The 24,801-nt window shown below is 37.6% G+C and overlaps 1 protein-coding gene across 1 annotated transcript in view; it reads right to left on the bottom strand.

Annotated features, from left to right (window-relative positions):
- Positions 1-12,436, bottom strand: part of LOC121385282 (EGF-like domain-containing protein 1) — a 47,929-nt gene extending 35,493 nt beyond the window's left edge. The window contains exon 1 of the mRNA XM_041515902.1: positions 12,294-12,436. Within this exon, the coding sequence (XP_041371836.1) occupies positions 12,294-12,354 (61 nt within the window). The 5' untranslated portion in view covers positions 12,355-12,436. The remainder of the gene's footprint in view (positions 1-12,293) is intronic.
- Between the last annotated feature and the right edge of the window lie 12,365 nt (positions 12,437-24,801).

Here is a 24,801-nt window from a genome sequence, read left to right as displayed (position 1 = left end):
ACACCACAAACACACACACACGCACACACGCACACACACACAGACACTCACACACACACAGACACACACACACTCATACGCACACACACTCATACGCACGCACACACACACACACTCATACGCACACACACACACACTCATACGCACACACACACGCACGCACACTCATACGCACACACACACACATACACACACATAACACACACACACGCACACACACACACACACACTCATAACACACACACACACACATAACACAAACACACACACACACGCACATAACACACACACACACACACATAACACAAACACACACACACACGCACATACACACACACACACACACATAACACACACACACACGCACATAACACACACACACACACGCACATAACACACACACACACGCACACACACACACACAACACACCACACACACTCACACACACACACATAACACACTCATACGCACACACACACTCATACGCACACACACACACACACACACACACACACACACACACATAACACACACACACATAACACACACACCACACACACACACACGCACACACACACACACACATAACACTCATACGCACACACACACTCATACGCACACACACACACACACACTCATACGCACACACACTCATACGCACACACACACACACACACACATAACACACTCATACGCACACACACACGCACGCACAAACACACATATACACACAGACCGACCTTGTAACTGACATCAATAGAGGGGTAATATTATACAAAATAACTTGAACAATGAAGTTTATTAAATAGCGGCACTTTAGCGCTATTGCTCCAAAATATGGACTTACAAAAATATGAGTAATTTCCCCAAGTCTGTGGATTGACAAACTAATGAAAAAATATACCATTTTTGGTCTGGTGGTACATATTTCAGCCCCAAGATTAAGTCAGAGTATATTAGATTTTTTTTTTTTTTAATATTACAATTCGTCACTTTATTACAAAACGACACTCTCTATAGCCTGCCCCCCCCCCCCCCCCCCCCCCGTAAAAAATAGGAGCGTGTTCACCTATGATGAAGATAGAGGTACAACATGGTGATACAGATAATATAAGTCTAAGCTTTTAGGTGAATGATTGATTTGACACTGCGACTGAGAACCCCCAAGGGAATGACAGCAGAGCTGCCGTCCTTGGGTCCCCACTTATGTTCTCTATATGGGTCAATATCTTTCTGTTTTTCTTTTATAATACCTGGCTCAAATACTCACGTCTGAATGTTCCTTGGGAATTCATCTTCCGCCAACAGCGTTTTCCTAGGCAACACACCCAGGCTAAGACCTCTTTGTGAATTATGTCGTTAGTCGGCACATACCCATTATTTTGTCACTTGAAAAATTGTAATCGCTAACTGCTAGCATAACAATTAATAGGTATATTTATTGACAGACCGTGTATCAGGTGGGGGAATGAATTAAATCCGTAGTGTTTATTGATTGCTGTAATTTAGTTTCACACTAACTGGTCTGATTGCTAGCCGCTAAGTAAATAAAATCTAAGTTATTGCATAATCGACATGTGACACAATAACAATTAATTGAATCATACATGAACGCTAACAAGCTATGAAAAGTGTATTTTCATTGTATAATTTATTTTTACATGTTCCAGTGAATATTAGCACAAAAATGTATCTGTTTGATAGAATGGCTATGCCTATTTTGCAGTATGGCTCCGAGGTAGCTAGCATTAATAATATTGCTGACTTAGAAAAATGTGAAGTCAAATACTGTAAAAAAAATAATTTAAAAGCGAAAACGAGAACACCCAATGTAGCTGTTTTTGCTGAATTAGGAAGAATACCTATTTCTGTGATATGTAAACAAAGACTATTAATCAAACTTCTATGTTATACAAAATGTACAGATCTTTACGACATGACATGAACTCTAGCAGAAATTTTAAAAGCTGGGTATCATAGGTAAAATCTATTTTATATGAACTTGGTTTTATTGATGCATGGGATAATGAGGACGTTTTGCATTTACCTGCTCACGTCTTAGAGATCAGTACGTATAAAATACTATAGCAATGTTGTCTATGTTCTCACGTTTAGAATTGTACTGTAAATATAAATGTGATTACACTTTTGAAGTATATTTAGATAATATTTTGGCACTGAAGTATCGTACTGCCTTACTTAATCTTAGATGTGGTGTACTGAATTTAAAAAAAAGAAAATAATAATTTTAATATAATTTATATACAAGTACATATATATAATTTGTGGTATAATAATGTTATATAGTCATATAAAAATTAACAATTTCATACATAAATGCATTTGTAATGTTTCAGTATAAATTAAAGATTGGTAAAAAAAATAAAATAATAAAATTGCTATGACGCATATAATGGAAAGGACTGGGAAATATAGGAGAAGAAGAAAGAAGATATAATGGTTAAAACACATAATAATAAATTGATAACTAAATAAATAAGCAAACAAACAAACAAACAAAAACAAATAAATAAATAAACAAACAAATAAAATAAATAAATACATGGGGGTGGGGGTAGGGGGTAAATCTATACTAGCGCGAAACGAAAAAGAACTGGAATTCGAAACAAGCTATTGTTAGGAAATACGTTTCAGTCAAAGAGATTAAGCCATGGTGTCCATTGTTGATTAAACATTTCATAATTGCAATTCTTGTATAAAATAAATCTTTCTATTTCAAACTTGTTTCGCAAAATGTTTTTAACTCCATTGATATTTAATATTTTGTTCTGTACTTTCATACAACAGGTATAATATTTAATGTTGATAATAAACCAATTTACAAAGTTACTATTTTCGTTATTGATCATACCAAACATAATATCTTGACGAAAAATAATGTCAATTCCTGTTTCAGTCAATATCCATTCTCGTATTGATTCCCAAATGTGGTTAACCTTGTTACAGTCAAAGAAAAGATGTTGTAACGTTTCACATGAAGCTTTGCAGAAGTCGCAAGCATTAGAATCCACGTAATGCATCATATACATAATACTTTTCCCATTTCTTTGTATCATACATGTATCCTTCATTTGCATATTTGAATTGTGCTTTTGGAATGACAGTTTGTGAATTTAACATATCATATATATGTTTACAACCGTTTTTGTCTTTTAATAAATGTTTTATCTTAAACGGGAAAACAGGATTTTTAAGACTTGTGAAAGTGTCATCTAATTTGTTTATAAATGATTATTGACGCATATTCCAAGAAATTTGTATTTATATGATATTTTGTTATAAATTGTTCGTATGTTAAAACATCGCTTTGTTCGTTTAATAAATCATTAATAAATGTGATACCATTATTGATATAATGTTTGTATATAAATGGTTTGTTACCTACGCATATTCTGCTGTTATTCCAGATATTAATACTTAATATATCATCCACACTTTGTGGGTTTTGAACTTTTTGTATATCTATCCAGCTGGACAGGGTTTCTCTCCAAAACCTATTGCGAATATGTTCTATTTTGCGCGTAAGAAATAATCACCTTGTTTAATCATGTCTTTTAACAATATGTTTGTAATTGACTTAAACAAAGTGATCCACTTTGAGTTTTTTAAAAACATTCTTTGAATCCATGTACATTTCAATGCTGTTATAAAATTATTTATGTTTATCATTTTAATACCACCCCTTTCATAATCTTGCGTTATTAAATTTCGTTTCAATTTTTCAGTTTTACTCTGCCAGATAAATTTAAAAAGTAACATATTTATATGTTTTATCAGAATTTCATTTGGATTCGGTAAAGCTATTAATAGGTGAGTTAACTTTGGCATTATTAACGTTTTCAATACTGTTATTCTTCCTAAAACCGTCAATCTTCTGCAAGACCATACTCTCATCAATTTTTGTACTTCTGATATTTTAAAATCATAATTCAGTTGGATTATATGTTCCATGTTCACTGAAAAGTTGATACCAAGCAGGTTAAAATGAGTTTGACCCCATTCTAACTTCCATCTCGTATGATGGAATACATCCTTAGAAAACGTTTTCGTTCCTATCCAAATAGCTTTAGGTTTGGAAAAGTTTATTTTTAGGCCTGATATATATGCATAGTAGTCTAAAACCGAAAGTGTATTGTACAGGGACTCGGGAGAACCGTCGAGAATGAAACTTGTATTATCTGCATAAAAATCCATTTTGTATGACACTAGAGAGGGAGTTATTGTAAAACGTTTTTATCCAGTTTTTAATAGATGATTTGAAATTAAATATATCTAACACTTTATATATAAAGGACCACGATAAAGAATCGAAGGCTTTTTCAAAGTCGATTAATAACAGCAATCCAGGAATATCATGTTCTTCAGTGTATGACATGATGTCATAAATTAATCTAATATTTTCTCCAATATATCTTCCTTTTATGAAACCAGTTTAGTTTTTATCTATCAATTTGTCCAAAACATTTTTAATTATGTTTGTAATACACCCCGATGCCATTTTATAAGTACAGTTTAAAAGAGTTAAAGGTCGCCAATTTTGTAAGATTCTTTTGGTTTATTTGGTGTTGGGATACATGTTATAATGCCTAGCTTTTGTACATGAGACATTTTTTTTAATGGTATAGCTATAATTAATAGATCTAACTACATAATGTCCTATATCGACCCAAAAGAATTTAAAGAATTCGGCTGTAATTCCATCCGATCCGGGGCTCTTGTCATTTTTCATTGTTTTAAGAAATGCTAAAACCTCAGAATATTGTATTTCACCTTCTAATGCTTCAGCTTCTTCATCAGTTAATTTATTGAAACTAAAGTGAGATAGTTTTTCAATAATGTCATAATCATTGTCTTTGTTTCTTTTAAGATTTCTTTTTGATCCGTAACCTTTGTTCCATTGTCCAACTTAATTTTTGATATTAATTTGCTAAAATAATTCCGAGATTCTAAATTGCAGAAATAATTAGTTGGCTTTTCGCCCTCTTCTATCCACTTTGACCTTGACCTAATATAATGACCTTTGAGTTTTTCTTTTCGCAATTCTAATAATTCAGACTTTTTACTTTCGATTTTTTCCCAGTCAATTGTATTTTCGTTCTCCTCTAAAGATTTAATTTCATCGCATATATTTTGTTCTAATTCGATGCTTTTTTTCTTCTTATACACAGAAAAAGATATACTTTCGCCCCTTATTTCCATAAGTAATGTTTCTAAGAAGAGTTGATTATTTATCATAAGATGTATTTCTTCTTTGGATATTGAATCTATATTGTCCAAATTATACACTGGTACAGCATATTGGCGGGTTACTTTTATAATGGTTTCTTTAACTAATTTGTCATATTCTTTGTTTAAAAGCAAAGAGTTATTGAATTTCCACAGCCCTTTACCTCTTACTATTTAACTTATGTTTATCCTTAAAACTACTCCTGCATGATCCGAACGGTAACTATTTTCAATGGTCACTTTTTCCACCATAGACATAAGATTATTGGATATTAAGAAGAAATCCAATCTAGCTTGTTTTAAAGTTGTTTTCTTCTTCCATGTATATCTGCGGAGATTAGGGTATAATTCTCTAAATGGGTCTTTTAAATCAAATGCTTCCATGTCTTCGATAAAAAAATTTCCCGCATTTTGGATGATTTACGTGTTTATAGCTTTTGTATCCAGATCTTGATTTAGTACTAAATTAAAATTTCCACAAAGTATATATTTTTCATTTTGGAATTCTTCAATACAGTCTAAAATATATTGATAAAAATTATCGTTATCTGCATTTGGTGCATATGTGTTCACGAGGGTAATTCCCCCCCCCCCCCCCCCTCTATTGTTAAATCGATTATGATATAGTTTCCCGAGTTATCTTTTCTTATACCATGTATCTTATATTCGAAATTGTTATTGAACATTATAGCCACACCTCGAGCGTTTCCAGTATAAGAACTAAATATGCATTTAAACCCCCACTGCGTCTCTATATATGGCTCTAAGTGACGTGAAGTGTGTATCTTGTAAGCAGTAAATGCTAAATGATTTACTTTTTAAGTAATGTAATACATCCCTTCGTTTCTCCTTGTCCCCGAGCCTCTGACAGTTAAGCGTTATTATTTGCAGACACGCCATGATAAGCTCTTCTCAAGATTATGTAATTTGTTATATGGGCACACACTATGTATAAATATAATACTGTTGAGACATATTTAGTCTTTAATTTGTAGATTTGCGTTTTTGTTAGGAATTGGCAGGTCTTTAATTTGAGCATTTTTTTACAGTAAATCCCCCCAGCACGTCCCCCCCCCCGTCCCCCCCCCCCCAAAAAAAAAATCGATATCAAGGATGAAATAGATTATCGTTAGTTCTTGGTGTGAAAATATATAAAGCAAAGCTAGAGAAAGGACAATCAAAATATAAATTTCTAAGCAGTGGAAAGAGAAACAAAAATCAAAAGAAAAATCTAAACGAGTGAGAAAAAAGAAACCTATAGTCAAAGGTCACGATATCCCTTCCTCGACCTTTAAAAACATATTGAAACTCCTTGTAAGATCATAGCCTAATAGTGTAGGTATTTTGCTAAATGAAAATATTATTGATTATTAGTACGTAGCTAACAGCTATTTAGGGTACATATTAAATATTGTGGTATATAAACATATGTAAAGCCGTGAATCACATAAACACATATACATAGTTACAGAAATAGTGACTTTCAAACTTTTTAACTTTATTTCGATTCACTCAGGCCGTCAAACGACAGCATATGAGGACATATTTTACAATAGTTATTTACAGTGACAAGATGACAACAGATTGTCAGACCACCCGCTCGCTTCTTCCATAAATAGTGTTCAACTGACCGTGTTCACGTAATTAATGAACATCAGATGTATACTGGCTACTTATCAATAGAATGTAAACTAAAATTATTTGACTCATTGGTACTTCCGATTCTTTTATATGGGTGTGAAATCTGGGGTTACGAAAATATAGACATTATTGAAGCCATCCACATAAATTTCTTACATGTGAAAAAAAGGAACCCCATTTTTCATGTTATACGGAAAACTAGGAAGAAAACCTCTTAAGTTTATTATCCAACAAAGAATTATAAGTTTCTGGGCCCGGATTGTCTCTGGCAAGCAAACAAAAATATCGTTCTTATTGTATCAGCTAATGTTAAACGACTCTTCTTTATATAACTATCATTATAAATGGATGAGACATGTAGAAGATGTATTCAATAACTTAGGTATGACAAATATTTCGTTGTCACTTAGACTTACATCAGTACGTTCTCTTCTTGATCATGTTAAATTAAGGCAAAATGACCAGTATTTACAACAATGGAATAGTAACAAATCCTCATCATCAAGAGGCAAAACGTACTCCATATTAAAAAAAAATCTTTGTTTAGAGAAATACTTTACGTTATTACCACAGAAATCCTGGACAACTTTATTAAAATTCAGAACATCCAATCACTATCTGCCAATCGAAAGAAGGACGCTGGAACAACATTCCAGTAGAATATAGAACATGTATATTTTGTAATAATGATATTGGTGACGAATTTCACTAATTATTCATGTGTACGTTTTTTGCAAACTCTCGTAAATCATTGTTAAAACTATATTACTATATTAAACCTAACATGCTTAAATTTAAACAATTAATGACAAATGCCCGGTAATAAAATAAGTGTTCTTAAGAAATTGTGTAAATTAATAAGAGAAATTATGGACAAATGCCATAAACCCTAAAGAACAACAGAAAAGTATTTTGGATAATTATGTTCGAGTGTATTATTTATGTATTATTAGAATTAATAACTCATTTATATTGTGTATATAGTGTTCACATACGTGTCTTTAATATACTATATATCATACAGGTACTACTTACATTACTTGTATATTATCACTATTTTGTCAAAATAATACGAGTATATAATTACCATATTATCTCCTGTAAACCCCATCTTGCCACTGTATTATATTGTGTATTGCATGAACCTCATATGCCGTTGTGTAACGGCGTGAGTCGTAATACAGTTTCTGTTTCTACTAAAGAGTGACGGTAGTAGCGGCATTGTAATTGTCATTACGTTTTAGAATATTGTTATGATTACTATTTATAATAGCAACAATTAAAAAATGACCATAGCAAGACACGGTACTACTAATGTTGATAGTGGATAAAATATAATATAAATGAATATAAATTAGCTCTTTGTAAATTCAAAAAGATTGTTTGGGAAAACGGGTGGTGTGACATTTGCTGTTTCTATATCATAATTGTTGTAAATGATATCTGACAAATATTAAGCACGAAAAACCATCAGCAACCACAAACAATAGCAGCTTGCTCATAGAAACTTTGTAAATACATTACTATATTTCACACACACACACACACGCACACACACACACACACGCACGCACGCGCTACCCCCTCAGTAACACACACAACACATCCGTGTACACACACACACACACACGCACACATACATATACTATACATACATACATACATATAGTATACACACATACATACATACATACATACATACATACATGCACACACACACACACACACACACACACACACACACACACACACACACACATCAACCTGTAGGACTCAACACATTCGCAAATGCACCAACAAATAGGCCTAATACATTGGTATGTAAATGATATGCTTACATAACACTGCACCCTCATGGATGTATCAACAGTATACATTTATATTACAATTTCACATAATTAAACCCATTTTCATTTACATGTACACATTTCATATAAATTTAGGTACACACTTGAAAACGCGCACACCCACACCCACCCAAAACACACACATATATTAATATAATTCCAATCTCTAAAAATCCGTTTATTATAAACCCTTGGATTGGTCAAATTCGTATCACGTGATGATAAAAACTGGCATTCATAGCACCATGAATCTCAGTTTAGCACTATTTTTGGCTATATAGCCGGAACTACTTTATGAATTATGTCAACAAAGGAATCCCCGAGGAATTTCCTTGAGATTCTATTTTTAGACATCAAACAGTAATCGTCTGCTGTCAAACTTGTAAACATCTAAAAATCTTCACATATAAATTATACCATACAAAATAGGTCGCTTTTTATCCCACAGCTAAAAATCTATTTTGTCGATCCAAAAAAAGTGTATAATTCCAATGGAATTTGGTCTTTTACAAAAGCGATTTCAAAAACAAAATTCAGTCAGTTCATGCCAACCATTAGCAGTAACGCGCATTCAACGGCATTGTAGTATGACGTACACAACACATAGCCACTGCGATCCAATCTTTAAACGACTCGGGTTTTGAAACTAGGTATATCATGTACATGTCGGAACACAGGAACGAAGCTTCAATTCGAAGCTACAACAGAGAATGTTCCACTTTCCAAAAACGAAACATCAGCATGGCACTGTCAAATGTCACGAATACTTGTGTCGCACCACTTGAAGTCACACATGCCAAAACCATCCTGTGTTGCCACTTCCACAATTACAAGGCCACACAGAAACTCGCGACACATCTGTTTCATCCATTTCCGGAAACATTGAAACCACTTTCTCCATGTCAAATCTATCAAAACATGGAATTTTCACGCACTCAAACATTTTATAACTGTAATTTCAACGTCGTAATTGGTAAATCTGGACAGTAATTAAAAAATGGCGCCCATCCACAGTTCGTAGTTAAATATTCATACACCAACGCTAACGCGCTACGCCATTCATACAGTGTGTAAAGCGGTTTTGCGTTTCATACTAGCATGAAACTCAAAAATTTTCACGTTCAATTCTTAAATAACTTTGCATGACCCTGCTTGAAAGAACAAAATGAATACAAAACTTAATTTGTAAATGTTTTGAAGTGTCAGCGTAATTAAAAAGGGCCAATTCTTTATTGTCTGAAAAAACAGTCCCGAAACAATAATTTATAAATTATTTGGCGCACTAATATTTTTCAAGAATCACCAAATGTCTGGGTAACAGAAAAAAGACAGCCCACAGTATTATTATGGACATTTTGAAAATATTTGGTGGTGTACTGAATATTAATATTGAGAAAGGTAGATTTGAAAATATTCCCAGACAACAAAGAATATGTCCAGTATGTAATACTAATACTATAGAGGATGAATATAATTTTTTTTGCTTGTATGTCCATGTTATAGAGACCTTAGAGTCAAATATTAAAAAAAATTGTTCATGGCCTTCAATGAACAAACTTACTAATTTGCTGTCATTAAAAAATTAAAATTGCAAACATTACACCTAGCTAAATTTATCTATTTTTCTATGCAGCGTCGTCAAGAATTAATATCATAATTCATGTTTTCTCCTCTAATTAAGTATTAATTATAGGTCATAAGTCACTAAGTGTATTAATATTTTTATATGATATTTAGCATATCCATGTTACGCATTGTATATATACTGAACAGGAAAAGAAACGCAAGTTACAATAAGAATACGAATGGTATTTATTTTTAGATAGCATTGTACAAAACTGATGTAAACTAATGAAAATAATTGTTCAAGCCAAAACAATTTTAACTTCAAGGAATGTTAATAGTCATCAGTCATAAATGATAACAAGGGCAGGCAACCCAGACAGAGTAATCAATATCAATATCGTGTGTGTCCACCATTTGCATTCACAACTGCGACACACATTCTGTACATGGAATGGATCAGACGGTTGATAAAGGCTATGGGGATAAGTGGAAAGGTCTGAAGAATGATTGCCTGAAGCTGAGCTGCATATTTTGGTCTTGGACGAACTTGATCAATTCTTCTTTTCAGCTCGTCCCATAAATGTTCAATTGGATTTAAGTCGGCACTAAGGGCTGGCCAAGGCAAAATTCTGATGTTATGCTGCTGTAAGAAGCGAACCGTAGCCCGAGCTGTGTGTGGTCTGGCGTTGTCATGCTGGAACGTGTATTGCGGATGATGAGCAAAACAAAAAAAGAGGCACTATATGGGGTCTGAGGGCTTGATCAATGTAACGCTGAGCTGCAATACCATTACCCCTTCCCGGACCAAAATTCTGGAAGACAACTGGGCCAAGCCTTTGATTCAGGCCAATTGCAGCCCTTATCATAACACTTGGACCACCCCATGGATCTCTTTCCATCACACACTGATCATCATAACGATGTCCACGTCTGCGCCACATACGAACTCTTCCATCAGCATGGGATATGCAAACCCGACTTTCATCTGTAAAGATCACATGTCTCCACTGCTGATAACGCCAATTCCGGTGAAATGTGGCCCACTGTAAACAGTTCTGTCAAACTGGGACGACGGGCAGGGCGACGACAACTGAAAGTGTTTATACGGAGTCTACGTCTAACTGTGTCACCACTGATGGGTCGGTTGTGGACTCCAATTGTCTGTCGAGCTGTTTCATGGCTGTCAGGAATGGATCGCGAAGATGCAAGCGATGAATATGTCTGTCCTGCCGTTGGGTGGTGACACAAGGACGGCCACTTCGTGGAAGGTTAGCAGTACTGTTGGTGGTGACAAAACGATCTTGCAGACGATAAATGGTTGTTGTGTGAACGTTAAAAGCATTGGCAACGTTACTAACGCTGTCACCTGCCTGTAGGCATCCGATTGCTTGTTTGTTCCCGCTGCTGTGAGGTAAGTCTTGGCATATTCGTACGACATAAATATTGGTGAATAAATTAAAAAAAATTGGGTATTTTTATACCCTATAATGTCATGAACAAAGCATGCTTTTTGATTTTCACGAGGATCTCTTACTTGACAATCCCATAACAGTTTCCTATGGTATGTTTTGATGACATGCTTCAACCGTAAATGCGAACAAAACGAATTGAAAACTGTTACAAGGGATGATTTGCTTCAAAATACACCCATTACATTACATACAGGTGAAAAATCTAACTTTTCAATTAATTTTTAGCCTCTTTAAAAAAACTTGCGTTTCTTTTGCTGTTGAGTATATATCATGTTTCAGCCAATGGCTGATCACGGCTGTGGCTAAATAAAATTGATTTGATTTGATTTGACTTGCTAAAATATATATATTTCAATTTCTTTATTGACTTTGAGCTAAACGCTCATCAGTACAAAATAATGATATATACATACAGGTAAACATAAATACATTTGAATATAGTTGTAAATGTTATACTGTAACAATATAATAACCATTTATATAACATGACCTACAAAAGCACCAACATATTACGTTTACCTTGAACGCCGAGAGAAAACAGAAGTATCGCCACCAGAATCGCGATTCTCCAACACGCCATTGCAACATCCACTTTCTGGGTGTAGATATGACGATATATGGGTGGCACTTTACCTTTTATACTCCATCATACGTAGCAACATGGTTCAGTGATCATGGCTGTTTGCACGTCTGCACAGTTGACTGGAGAAAATGATCATATTGACGATATGCTGTCAGTCCAGGAAAAGGGGTAGGGGTGGGAGGGCTTATATCGTTTGGTGATTTCTGGACTAGAAAGAAGCAGAGATAAGATTCATATGGGAATAAAAACATAATTCTTTTAATTTGTATTATATAACTTACACCTGTATTTGTAATCTAGGGTAAATATGCAAGAAAAGCTTTGATAGTTAACTATCCGGCCAGAATCACACTGACGTCCAAGACATAAGTACTGTATTGATCCCATCTCGGTAAATATCCAGTAGAATATGTCAGAACTATCAGTATCAGTTTAAATTCCGTCAGCACGGACAACTACTTCTAGGCGTTGTTTTGCCTGCAATACAATCTAGGTAGTGCTTAATTAATTTCCAGATATAGATATAGTATAAAGAAACAGTTGTCAGAGGCGGATCTGGGGGGGGGGGGGGGGGATAGATGTGACACATATAAATAATAAACCCACATGTATCATACGGTGATTACCACAATCGTTCTAGATGTGAGTCAAATAAACCCACATGTATCATTTGGTGATTACCACAATCGTTCTAGATGTGAGGCAATAAACCCACACAATTACCACAATCGTTCTAGATCTAGAATAAACCCACATGTATAAACCCACTAGATGTGAGGCAATAAACCCACATGTATCATACGGTGGTCATTGAGGCAATAAACCACATATCATACGGTGATTATCACAATCGTTCTAGATGTGAGGCAATAAACCCACATGTATCATACGGTGATTACCACAATCGTTCTAGATGTGAGGCAATAAACCCACATGTATCATACGGTGATTACCACAATCGTTCTAGATGTGAGGAAATAAACCCACATGTATCATACGGTGATTACCACAATCGTTCTAGATGTGAGGCAATAAACCCACATGTATCATACGGTGATTACCACAATATAAACCCACATGTACGGTGATTACCACAATCGTTCTAGATGTGAGGCAATAAACCCACATGTATCATACAGGTGATTACCACAATCGTTCTAGATGTGAGGCAATAAACCCACATGTATCATACGGTGATTACCACAATCGTTCTAGATGTGAGGCAATAAACCCACATGTATCATACAGGTGATTACCACAATCGTTCTAGATGTGAGGAAATAAACCCACATGTATCATACGGTGATTACCACAATCGTTCTAGATGAGGCAATAAACCCACATGTATCATACGGTGATTACCACAATCGTTCTAGATGTGAGGCAATAAACCCACATGTATCATACAGGTGATTACCACAATTCGTTCTAGATGTGAGGAAATAAACCCACATGTATCATACGGTGATTACCACAATCGTTCTAGATGTGAGGCAATAAACCCACATGTATCATACGGTGATTACCACAATCGTTCTAGATGTGAGGCAATAAACCCACATGTATCATATGGAATAAACCCACATTACCACAATCGTTCTAGATGTGAGGCAATAAACCCACATGTATCATACGGTGATTACCACAATCGTTCTAGATGTGAGGAAATAAACCCACATGTATCATACGGTGATTACCACAATCGTTCTAGATGTGAGGCAATAAACCCACACATGTATTACCACAATCGTTCTAGATTACCACAATCGTTCTAGATGAGGCAATAAACCCACATGTATCATACGGTGATTACCACAATCGTTCTAGATGTGAGGCAATAAACCCACATGTATCATACGGTGATTACCACAATCGTTCTAGATTGACAATAAACCCACATGTCGTTCTAGGTGAATAAAAACACATGTATCATACGGTGATTACCACAATCGTTCTAGATGTGAGGCAATAAACCCCCACATGTGAGGCAATCATGTATCGGTGATTGCCACAATCGTTCTAGATGTGAGGCAATAAACCCACATGTATCATACGGTGATTACCACAATCGTTCTAGATGTGAGGCAATAAACCCACATGTATCATACGGTGATTACCACAATCGTTCTAGATAAGGCAATAAACCCACATGTATCATACGGTGATTACCACAATCGTTCTAGATGTGAGGCAATAAACCCACATGTATCATACGGTGATTACCACAATCGTTCTAGATGTGAGGCAATAAACCCACATGTATCATACCACAATCGGTAGATTGAGGCAATAAACCCCACAATCGTTCTAGATGTGAGGCAATAAACCCACATGTATCATACGGTGATTACCACAATCGTTCTAGATGAGGCAATAAACCCACATGTATCATACGGTGATTACCACAATCGTTCTAGATGTGAGGCAATAAACCCACATGTATCATACGGTGATTACCACAATCGTTCTAGATGTGAGGCAATAAACCCACATGTATCATACGGTACGGTGATTACCACAATCGTTCTAGATGTGAGGCAATAAACCCACATGTATCATACGGTGATTACCACAATCGTTCTAGATGTGAGGCAATAAACCCACATGTATCATACGGTGATTACCACAATCGTTCTAGATGTGAGGCAATAAACCCACATGTATCATACGGTGATTACCACAATCGTTCTAGATGTGAGGCAATAAACCCACATGTATCATACGGTGATTACCACAATCGTTCTAGATGTGAGGCAATAAACCCACATGTATCATACGGTGATTACCACAATCGTTCTAGATGTGAGGCAATAAACCCACATGTATCATACGGTGATTACCACAATCGTTCTAGATGTGAGGCAATAAACCCACATGTATCATACGGTGATTACCACAATCGTTCTAGATGTGAGGAAATAAACCCACATGTATCATCGGTGATTACCACAATCGTTCTAGATGTGAGGCAATAAACCCACATGTATCATATGGAATAAACACACATGTATCATACGGTGATTACCACAATCGTTCTAGATGTGAGGAAATAAACCCACATGTATCATACGGTGATTACCACAATCGTTCTAGATGTGAGGCAATAAACCCACATGTATCATACGGTGATTACCACAATCGTTCTAGATGTGAGGCAATAAACCCACATGTATCATACATTACCACAATCGTTCTAGATGTGAGGCAATAAACCCACATGTATCATACGGTGATTACCACAATCGTTCTAGATGTGAGGCAATAAACCCACATGTATCATACGGTGATTACCACAATCGTTCTAGATGTGAGGCAATAAACCACATGGTGATTACCACAATCGTTCTAGATGTGAGGCAATAAACCCACATGTATCATACGGTGATTACCACAATCGTTCTAGATGTGAGGCAATAAACCCACATGTATCATACAGGTGATTACCACAATCGTTCTAGATGTGAGGCAATAAACCCACATGTATCATACAGGTGATTACCACAATCGTTCTAGATGTGAGGCAATAAACCCACATGTATCATACAGGTGATTACCACAATCGTTCTAGATGTGAGGCAATAAACCCACATGTACCACAATCGTTCTAGATGTGAGGCAATAAACCCACATACAGGTGATTACCACAATCGTTCTAGATGTGAGGCAATAAACCCACATGTATCATACGGTGATTACCACAATCGTTCTAGATGTGAGGCAATAAACCCACATGTATCATATGGTGATTACCACAATCGTTCTAGATAGATGAGGCAATAAACCCACATGTATCATACGGTGATTACCACAATCGTTCTAGATGTGAGGCAATAAACCCACATGTATCATGATTACCACAATCGTTCTAGATGAGGCAATAACCCACATCGTTCTAGATGTGAGGCAATCGTTCCCACATGTACCCACATGTATCATACGGTGATTACCACAATCGTTCTAGATGTGAGGCAATAAACCCACATGTATCATACGGTGGTGATTACCACAATCGTTCTAGATGTGAGGCAATAAACCCACATGTATCATACAGGTGATTACCACAATCGTTCTAGATGTGAGGCAATCGTTCACATGTATCATGAGGCAATAAACCCACATGTTCTAGATGTGAGGCAATACCATACGGTGATTACCACAATCGTTCTAGATGTGAGGCAATAAACCCACATGTATCATACGGTGATTACCACAATCGTTCTAGATGTGAGGCAATAAACCCACATGTATCATACGGTGATTACCACAATCGTTCTAGATGTGAGGCAATAAACCCACATGTATCATACGGTGATTACCACAATCGTTCTAGATGTGAGGCAATAAACCCACATGTATCATACAGGTGATTACCACAATCGTTCTAGATGTGAGGCAATAAACCCACATGTATCATACGGTGATTACCACAATCGTTCTAGATGAGGCAATAAACCCACATGTATCATACAGGTGATTACCACAATCGTTCTAGATGTGAGGCAATAAACCCACATGTATCATACGGTGATTACCACAATCGTTCTAGATGAGGCAATAAACCCACATGTATCATACGGTGATTACCACAATCGTTCTAGATGAGGCAATAAACCCACATGTATCATACGGTGATTACCACAATCGTTCTAGATGTGAGGCATGTGAGGCACTAAACCCACATGTATCATACATACCACATCGGTGAGGCAATAAACCCACAATCGATTACTACAATCGTTCTAGATGTGAGGCAATAAACCCACATGTATCATACGGTGATTACCACAATCGTTCTAGATGTGAGGCAATAAACCCACATGTATCATATGGAATAAACACACATGTATCATACGGTGATTATCACAATCGTTCTAGATGTGAGGAAATAAACCCACATGTATCATACGGTGATTACCACAATCGTTCACAATAAACCCACATGTATCTAGATCGTTCTGATGTGAGGAAATAAACCCACATGTATCATACAGGTGATTACCACAATCGTTCTAGATGTGAGGCAATAAACCCACATGTATCATACGGTGATTACCACAATCGTTCTAGATGTGAGGCAATAAACCCACATGTATCATACGGTGATTACCACAATCGTTCTAGATGTGAGGCAATAAACCCACATGTATCATACGGTGATTACCACAATCGTTCTAGATGTGAGGCAATAAACCCACATGTATCATATGGAATAAACCCACATGTATCATACGGTGATTACCACAATCGTTCTAGATGTGAGGCAATAAACCCACATGTATCATACGGTGATTACCACAATCGTTCTAGATGTGAGGCAATAAACCCACATGTATCATACGGTGATTACCACAATCGTTCTAGATGTGAGGCAATAAACCCACATGTATCATATGGTGATTACCACAATCGTTCTAGATGTGAGGCAATAAACCCACATGTATCATACGGTGATTACCACAATCGTTCTAGATGTGAGGCAATAAACCCACATGTATCATACGGTGATTACCACAATCGTTCTAGATGAGGCAATAAACCCACATGTATCATACGGTGATTACCACAATCGTTCTAGATGTGAGGCAATAAACCCACATGTATCATACAGGTGATTACCACAATCGTTCTAGATGTGAGGCAATAAACCCACATGTATCATACGGTGATTACCACAATCGTTCTAGATGTGAGGCCCACATGTATCATACGGTGATTACCACAATCGTTCTAGATGTGAGGCAATAAACCCACATGTATCATACGGTGATTACCACAATCGTTCTAGATGTGATAAACCCAATAAACCCACATGTATCATACGGTGATTACCACAATCGTTCTAGATGTGAGGCAATAAACCCACATGTATCATACGGTGATTACCACAATCGTTCTAGATGTGAGGAAATAAACCCACATGTATCATACAGGTGATTACCACAATCGTTCTAGATGTGAGGCAATAAACCCACATGTATCATACAGGTGATTACCACAATCGTTCTAGATGTGAGGCAATAAACCCACATGTATCATACAGGTGATTACCACAATCGTTCTAGATGTGAGGAAATAAACCCACATGTATCATACGGTGATTACCACAATCGTTCTAGATGTGAGGCAATAAACCCACATGTAATAATTACCACAATCGTTCTAGATGTGAGGCAATAAACCCACATGTATCAATCGTTCTAGATGGAGGCAATAAACCCACATGTATCCACAATCGTTCTAGATGTGAGGAAATAAACCCACATGTATCATACAGGTGATTACCACAATCGTTCTAGATGTGAGGCAATAAACCCACATGTATCATACGGTGATTACCACAATCGTTCTAGATGTGAGGCAATAAACCCACATGTATCATACGGTGATTACCACAATCGTTCTAGATGTGAGGCAATAAACCCACATGTATCATCATACGGTGATTACCACAATCGTTCTAGATGTGAGGCAATAAACCCACATGTATCATACAGGTGATTACCACAATCGTTCAGGCAATAAACCCACATGTATCATAGATTACCACAATCGTTCTAGATGTGAGGCAATAAACCCACATGTATCATACGGTGATTACCACAATCGTTCTAGATGTGAGGACAATAAACCCACATGTATCATACGGTGATTACCACAATCGTTCTAGATGTGAGGAATGAGGCAATAAACCCACATGTATATCATACTAGATGTGAGGTGTATTACCACAATCGTTCTAGATGGCAATAAACCCACATGTATCATACGGTGATTACCACAATCGTTCTAGATGTGAGGCAATAAACCCACATGTATCATACGGTGATTACCACAATCGTTCTAGATGTGAGGCAATAAACCCACATGTATCATACGGTGATTACCACAATCGTTCTAGATGTGAGGCAATAAACCCACATGTATCATACAGGTGATTACCACAATCGTTCTAGATGTGAGGAAATAAACCCACATGTATCATACGGTGATTACCACAATCGTTCTAGATGTGAGGCAATAAACCCACATGTATCATATCATCATTATCACAATCGTTCTAGATGTGAGGCAATAAACCCACATGTATCATACGGTGATTACCACAATCGTTCTAGATTATCACAATCGTTCTAGATGTGAGGAAATAAACCCACATGTATCATACGGTGATTACCACAATCGTTCTAGATGTGAGGCAATAAACCCACATGTATCATACGGTGATTACCACAATCGTTCTAGATGTGAGGCAATAAACCCACATGTATCATACGGTGATTACCACAATCGTTCTAGATGTGAGGAAATAACCCACACATGTATCGTTCTAGATACAATAAACCCACATGGTACGGTGATTACCACAATCGTTCTAGATGTGAGGCAATAAACCCACATGTATATACAGGTCATACGGTGATTACCACAATCGTTCTAGATGTGAGGCAATAAACCCACATGTATCAACCCACATGTATCATACGGTGAGGCAATAAACCCACAATCGTTCTAGATGTGAGATGTGAATAAACCCACATGTATCATACAGGTGATTACCACAATCGTTCTAGATGTGAGGAAATAAACCCACATGTATCATACGGTGATTACCACAATCGTTCTAGATGTGAGGCAATAAACCCACATGTATCATACAGGTGATTACCACAATCGTTCTAGATGTGAGGCAATAAACCCACATGTATCATACGGTGATTACCACAATCGTTCTAGATGTGAGGCAATAAACCCACATGTATCATACGGTGATTACCACAATCGTTCTAGATGTGAGGCAATAAACCCACATGTATCATGTGGAATAAACCCACATGTATCATACGGTGATTACCACAATCGTTCTAGATGTGAGGCAATAAACCCACATGTATCATACGGTGATTACCACAATCGTTCTAGATTACCCACATGTATCATACGTTCTAGATCGTTCTAGATGTGAGGCAATAAACCCACATGTATATCATACATCGGTGATTACCCACAATCGTTCTAGATGTGAGGCAATAAACCCACATGTATCATACAGGTGATTACCACAATCGTTCTAGATGTGAGGCAATAAACCCACATGTATCATACGGTGATTACCACAATCGTTCTAGATGTGAGGCAATAAACCCACATGTATCATACGGTGATTACCACAATCGTTCTAGATGTGAGGAAATAAACCCACATGTATCATACGGTGATTACCACAATCGTTCTAGATGTGAGCAATAAACCCACATGTATCATACGGTGATTAAACAATCGTTCCACATGTATCACATGTATCATACGGTGATTACCACAATCGTTCTAGATGTGAGGAAATAAATACACGGAGATTTGCCCTTCTCACCTGTAAAGACAATTACAAATCAGTGTCACTGGTACACGGAGATTTGCCCTTCTCACCTGTAAAGACAATTACAAATCAGTGTCACTGGTACACGGAGATTTGCCCTTCTCACCTGTAAAGACAATTACAAACCAGTGTCACTGGTACACGGAGATTTGCCCTTCTCACCTGTAAAGACAATTACAAACCAGTGTCACTGGTACACGGAGATTTGCCCTTCTCACCTGTAAAGACAATTACAAATCAGTGTCACTGGTACACGGAGATTTGCCCTTCTCACCTGTAAAGACAATTACAAATCAGTGTCACTGATACACGGAGATTTGCCCTTCTCACCTGTAAAGACAATTACAAACCAGTGTAATGGAGACAAAGATTTGCCCTTCTCACCTGTAAAGACAATTACAAACCAGTGTCACTGGCAGACGGAGATTTGCCCTTCTCACCTGTAAAGGATTACAAACCAGTGTTTTTTTTTTTATTTGCCCTTCTCACCTGTAAAGACAATTACAAATCAGTGTGACTGGCAGACGGAGATTTGCCCTTCTCACCTGTAAAGACAATTAGGGCACCGTTCCACAAAACCTATCTTATCGTGAAGCCTTCTCACCTGTAAAGACAATTACACATCCAGGTGTCACTGGTAAATCGGAGGATTTGCCCTTCTCACCTGTAAAGACAATTACAAATCAGTCTCACTCGGTTACACGGAGATTTGCCCTTCTCAACTGTAAAGACAATTACAAACCAGTGTCACTGGTACACGGAGATTTGCCCTTCTCACCTGTAAAGACAATTACAAATCAGTCTCACTGGTACACGGAGATTTGCCCTTCTCACCTGTAAAGACAATTACAAACCAGTGTCACTGGTACACGGAGATTTGCCCTTCTCACCTGTAAAGACAATTACAAATCAGTGTCACTGGCAGACGGAGATTTGCCCTTCTCACCTGTAAAGACAATTACAAACCAGTGTCACTGGTACACGGAGATTTGCCCTTCTCACCTGTAAACATTATTACAAATCAGTGTCACTGGCAGACGGAGATTTGCCCTTCTCACCTGTAAAGACAATTACAAATCAGTGTCACTGGCAGACGGAGATTTGCCCTTCTCACCTGTAAAGACAATTACAAATCAGTGTCACTGGTACACGGAGATTTGCCCTTCTCACCTGTAAAGACAATTACAAATCAGTGTCACTGGTACACGGAGATTTGCCTTTCTCACCTGGAAAGTCAATTAAAAATTAGTGTCATTGTTACACGGAGATTTGCCCTTCTCAAATGTAAACACAATTACAAATCAGTGTCACTGTTACATGGAGATTTGCCTTCTCACATGTATACGGAGATTGTCCCTTCTCACCTGTAGACAATTACAAGTCAGTGTCACTGGTACACGGAGATTTGCCTTTCTCACCTGTAAAGATAATTACAAATCAGCGTCTCTGGTACACGGCCCTTCTCAAATGTAAAGACAATTAGAAATCAGTGTCACTCGTACACGGAGATTGGCCATTTTCACCTATAAAGACAATTACAAATCAGTGTCACTGATACTCGGAGAGTTGCCATTTTCGCCTGTCAAGAAAAATACAAATTGACGTAATGACCAAAGTAACCCTTATATTGTTGCTGTTGTTTGTTTGTGTCTTTGATTGCCTTCCGCTTATGGGTTTTTTCGTCTGTCTGTTTTTTTGCTGAGGCCGTGACCCCGCCGGGGGACCAACCAGCAAAGACGCGGCCTTCTACTTCCTCTTCGGGTGACTGGAGAGCGGCAGCCCGGAAGATCAAAGGCCAGTACTCTAAGTACTTGGTGGGAGATGTCACGGACCCCGACAGACTGCCAGGCGGGGTCTACGAGGAAAACTTCAAGACGTTTCCCAATGGCCACCAGGTCGCCATCCACACGGGGAGTGGAAGCTATTGTAGTGACGTCGCGCCGGGATGATCTTTACCGACAGGGATTCCTCAGCCATGACGTGGATAACAACACCATCCACAGAATCATGAAGATCGTCACCGGCGTCCAGTACCCGCAGGTGGTCCACTGCCTTAGCACCCACAGCTACAGGAGACTGGTGCCTCACTTTGAGGAGAGGAACATCATCACCTCCCCGTAGATGATGTGCACCCAAACGGCCTTAACGAGGCCACTCGCGTGGACATATCGATCGGACTTTAAACTTTTAGATCTGCGTTCAAAATTTTATGTCGAAATTACTTCTTTTTTAAAAATATTATTAAATAGTCCGATCCTCTCTTCTTTCTCTTATTTAATTTTGGACTGTCCTTCTAAAATGCTCCAAATTATATAAATATTCGACCGAGCAGTCAATTCTTTTTTTTATTTTTGGCTTGTAACCTTTTTGTTTCATCTATTAACTTCTTTACTAATTGCTATTTTCAAAATTCTGCCCAGTTTCAACCCCCCCCCCCCCCCCCACACCCCTCCATCCCGAGTCAGGTCACCGATCTTATCGGAGGTCGGACTCGGGATGGGCGTGTTCGAAACCCTAGTGGTATATGGGCACGTTAAACTAGTTATCATCTCATCATCATCTAATAACCCTGTAGGGACGGGACGTAGCTCAGTGTTCCCTTGATGTGTGGTCGGTCTGGGATCGATCCCCGTCGGTGGGCCCATTGGGCTATATCCAGCCAGTGCTGGACTGGACCACGACCGTGGTATGTACTATCCTGTATGTGGGATAGTGTAGGATCCCTTACTGCTAATAAAGAAAAGAGTAGCCCATGAAGTGGCGACAGCGGGTTTCCTCAATCAATATCTGTGTGGTCCTTAACCATATGTCCGTATAACCGTAAATAAAATGTGTTGAGTAAATAAAACATTTCCTTCCTCGTAAAATAAAGATTAATTGAATACAAATATTTATTTTTAGTATTTTGTTTTAGTCATAGGGAAAGAAAGACATATTTGTCTCGAAGAAAGGAATGTTTGTTAAGAAGAAAGGCATATGCGTTAAGGAGAATGTTTGTTAAGGGAAGAAAGGAATGTGTGTGTCTCCAACATGTACCACCACCGTACATTCTTTTCTGTAAATCACTTTCTTCAACTCTCCTCTCTCCACATCACCTTCTTCACTCATTTGTACTCCTACACCAGTAAAACTGGGCCCAGGCAGCTTTGCCACGAAAAAGAACAAACTAAAAACTTTCCAAACGGGAGCCGAAGTGAAACACGTCCAGCTTCCACAATCCCAAACCGGAAGTCCATACTCTACCATATGAGATACGAACGACGTACCTTTCACGCTCGAGTCGACTACACTAACGACTGAGCTACCGATATATATATATATATATATATATATATATATATGTGTATATATATATATATATATATATATATATATATATATATATATATATATGTGTGTGTGTGTGTGTGTGTGTGTGCGCGCGCGCGCGCGCTTGCGGGATGAAGCGACGAAATAGGTCAGTTCATAATAATCTTGTGAATGCGCTATCAGATAGCGTAGAACGAGAATTCCTTTTTTCACCTATTTAAATCATTTCGTCTTTCTGTCAGACTTTGAGAACGTAACTTCTAGAAGTTCCGTAGAGTATTTTATTTAGACTGACAACACAAGATACCATCACTTGCCGGATGTAAACAGTGATAACCATTCATCATTCAGCGCGCTAAAATTAAATACACTACCTCGCGTCGGGCAGAGTCCTTAGAAGTGGTAGGTTTTATTTAACGACACCACTAGAGCATCTCGATTTATTAATCATCGGCTACTGGATGTGAAACACACTTCTGACAGTTTTAGAGAGGAAACCCGCTGCACTTTCCCATTAGTAGCAATTAGGGATCCTACACCATCCCTGTCAAGGCTAGGCGATGAGTCACACACCAAGTACGTCACGGCTATGACTTACACCAAGGTCGCACACCTGCCCAGGTATACCAGTCACTGCCCTCCAAGTCGGTCAGTGCTAAACAAATCGGTCAGACCCGGTCCAAGGACGTCAGTACCAACCTAAGTCGGTCAGGGACACGGGCGGGGTGTTATCCTCCTCACGGTCACACACCTAAACACCT

This window comes from Gigantopelta aegis, chromosome 11, assembly GCF_016097555.1.
Source record: "Gigantopelta aegis isolate Gae_Host chromosome 11, Gae_host_genome, whole genome shotgun sequence".
Classification (NCBI taxonomy): domain Eukaryota; kingdom Metazoa; phylum Mollusca; class Gastropoda; order Neomphalida; family Peltospiridae; genus Gigantopelta; species Gigantopelta aegis.
This window is presented reverse-complemented; position numbering and strand designations above follow the sequence as displayed.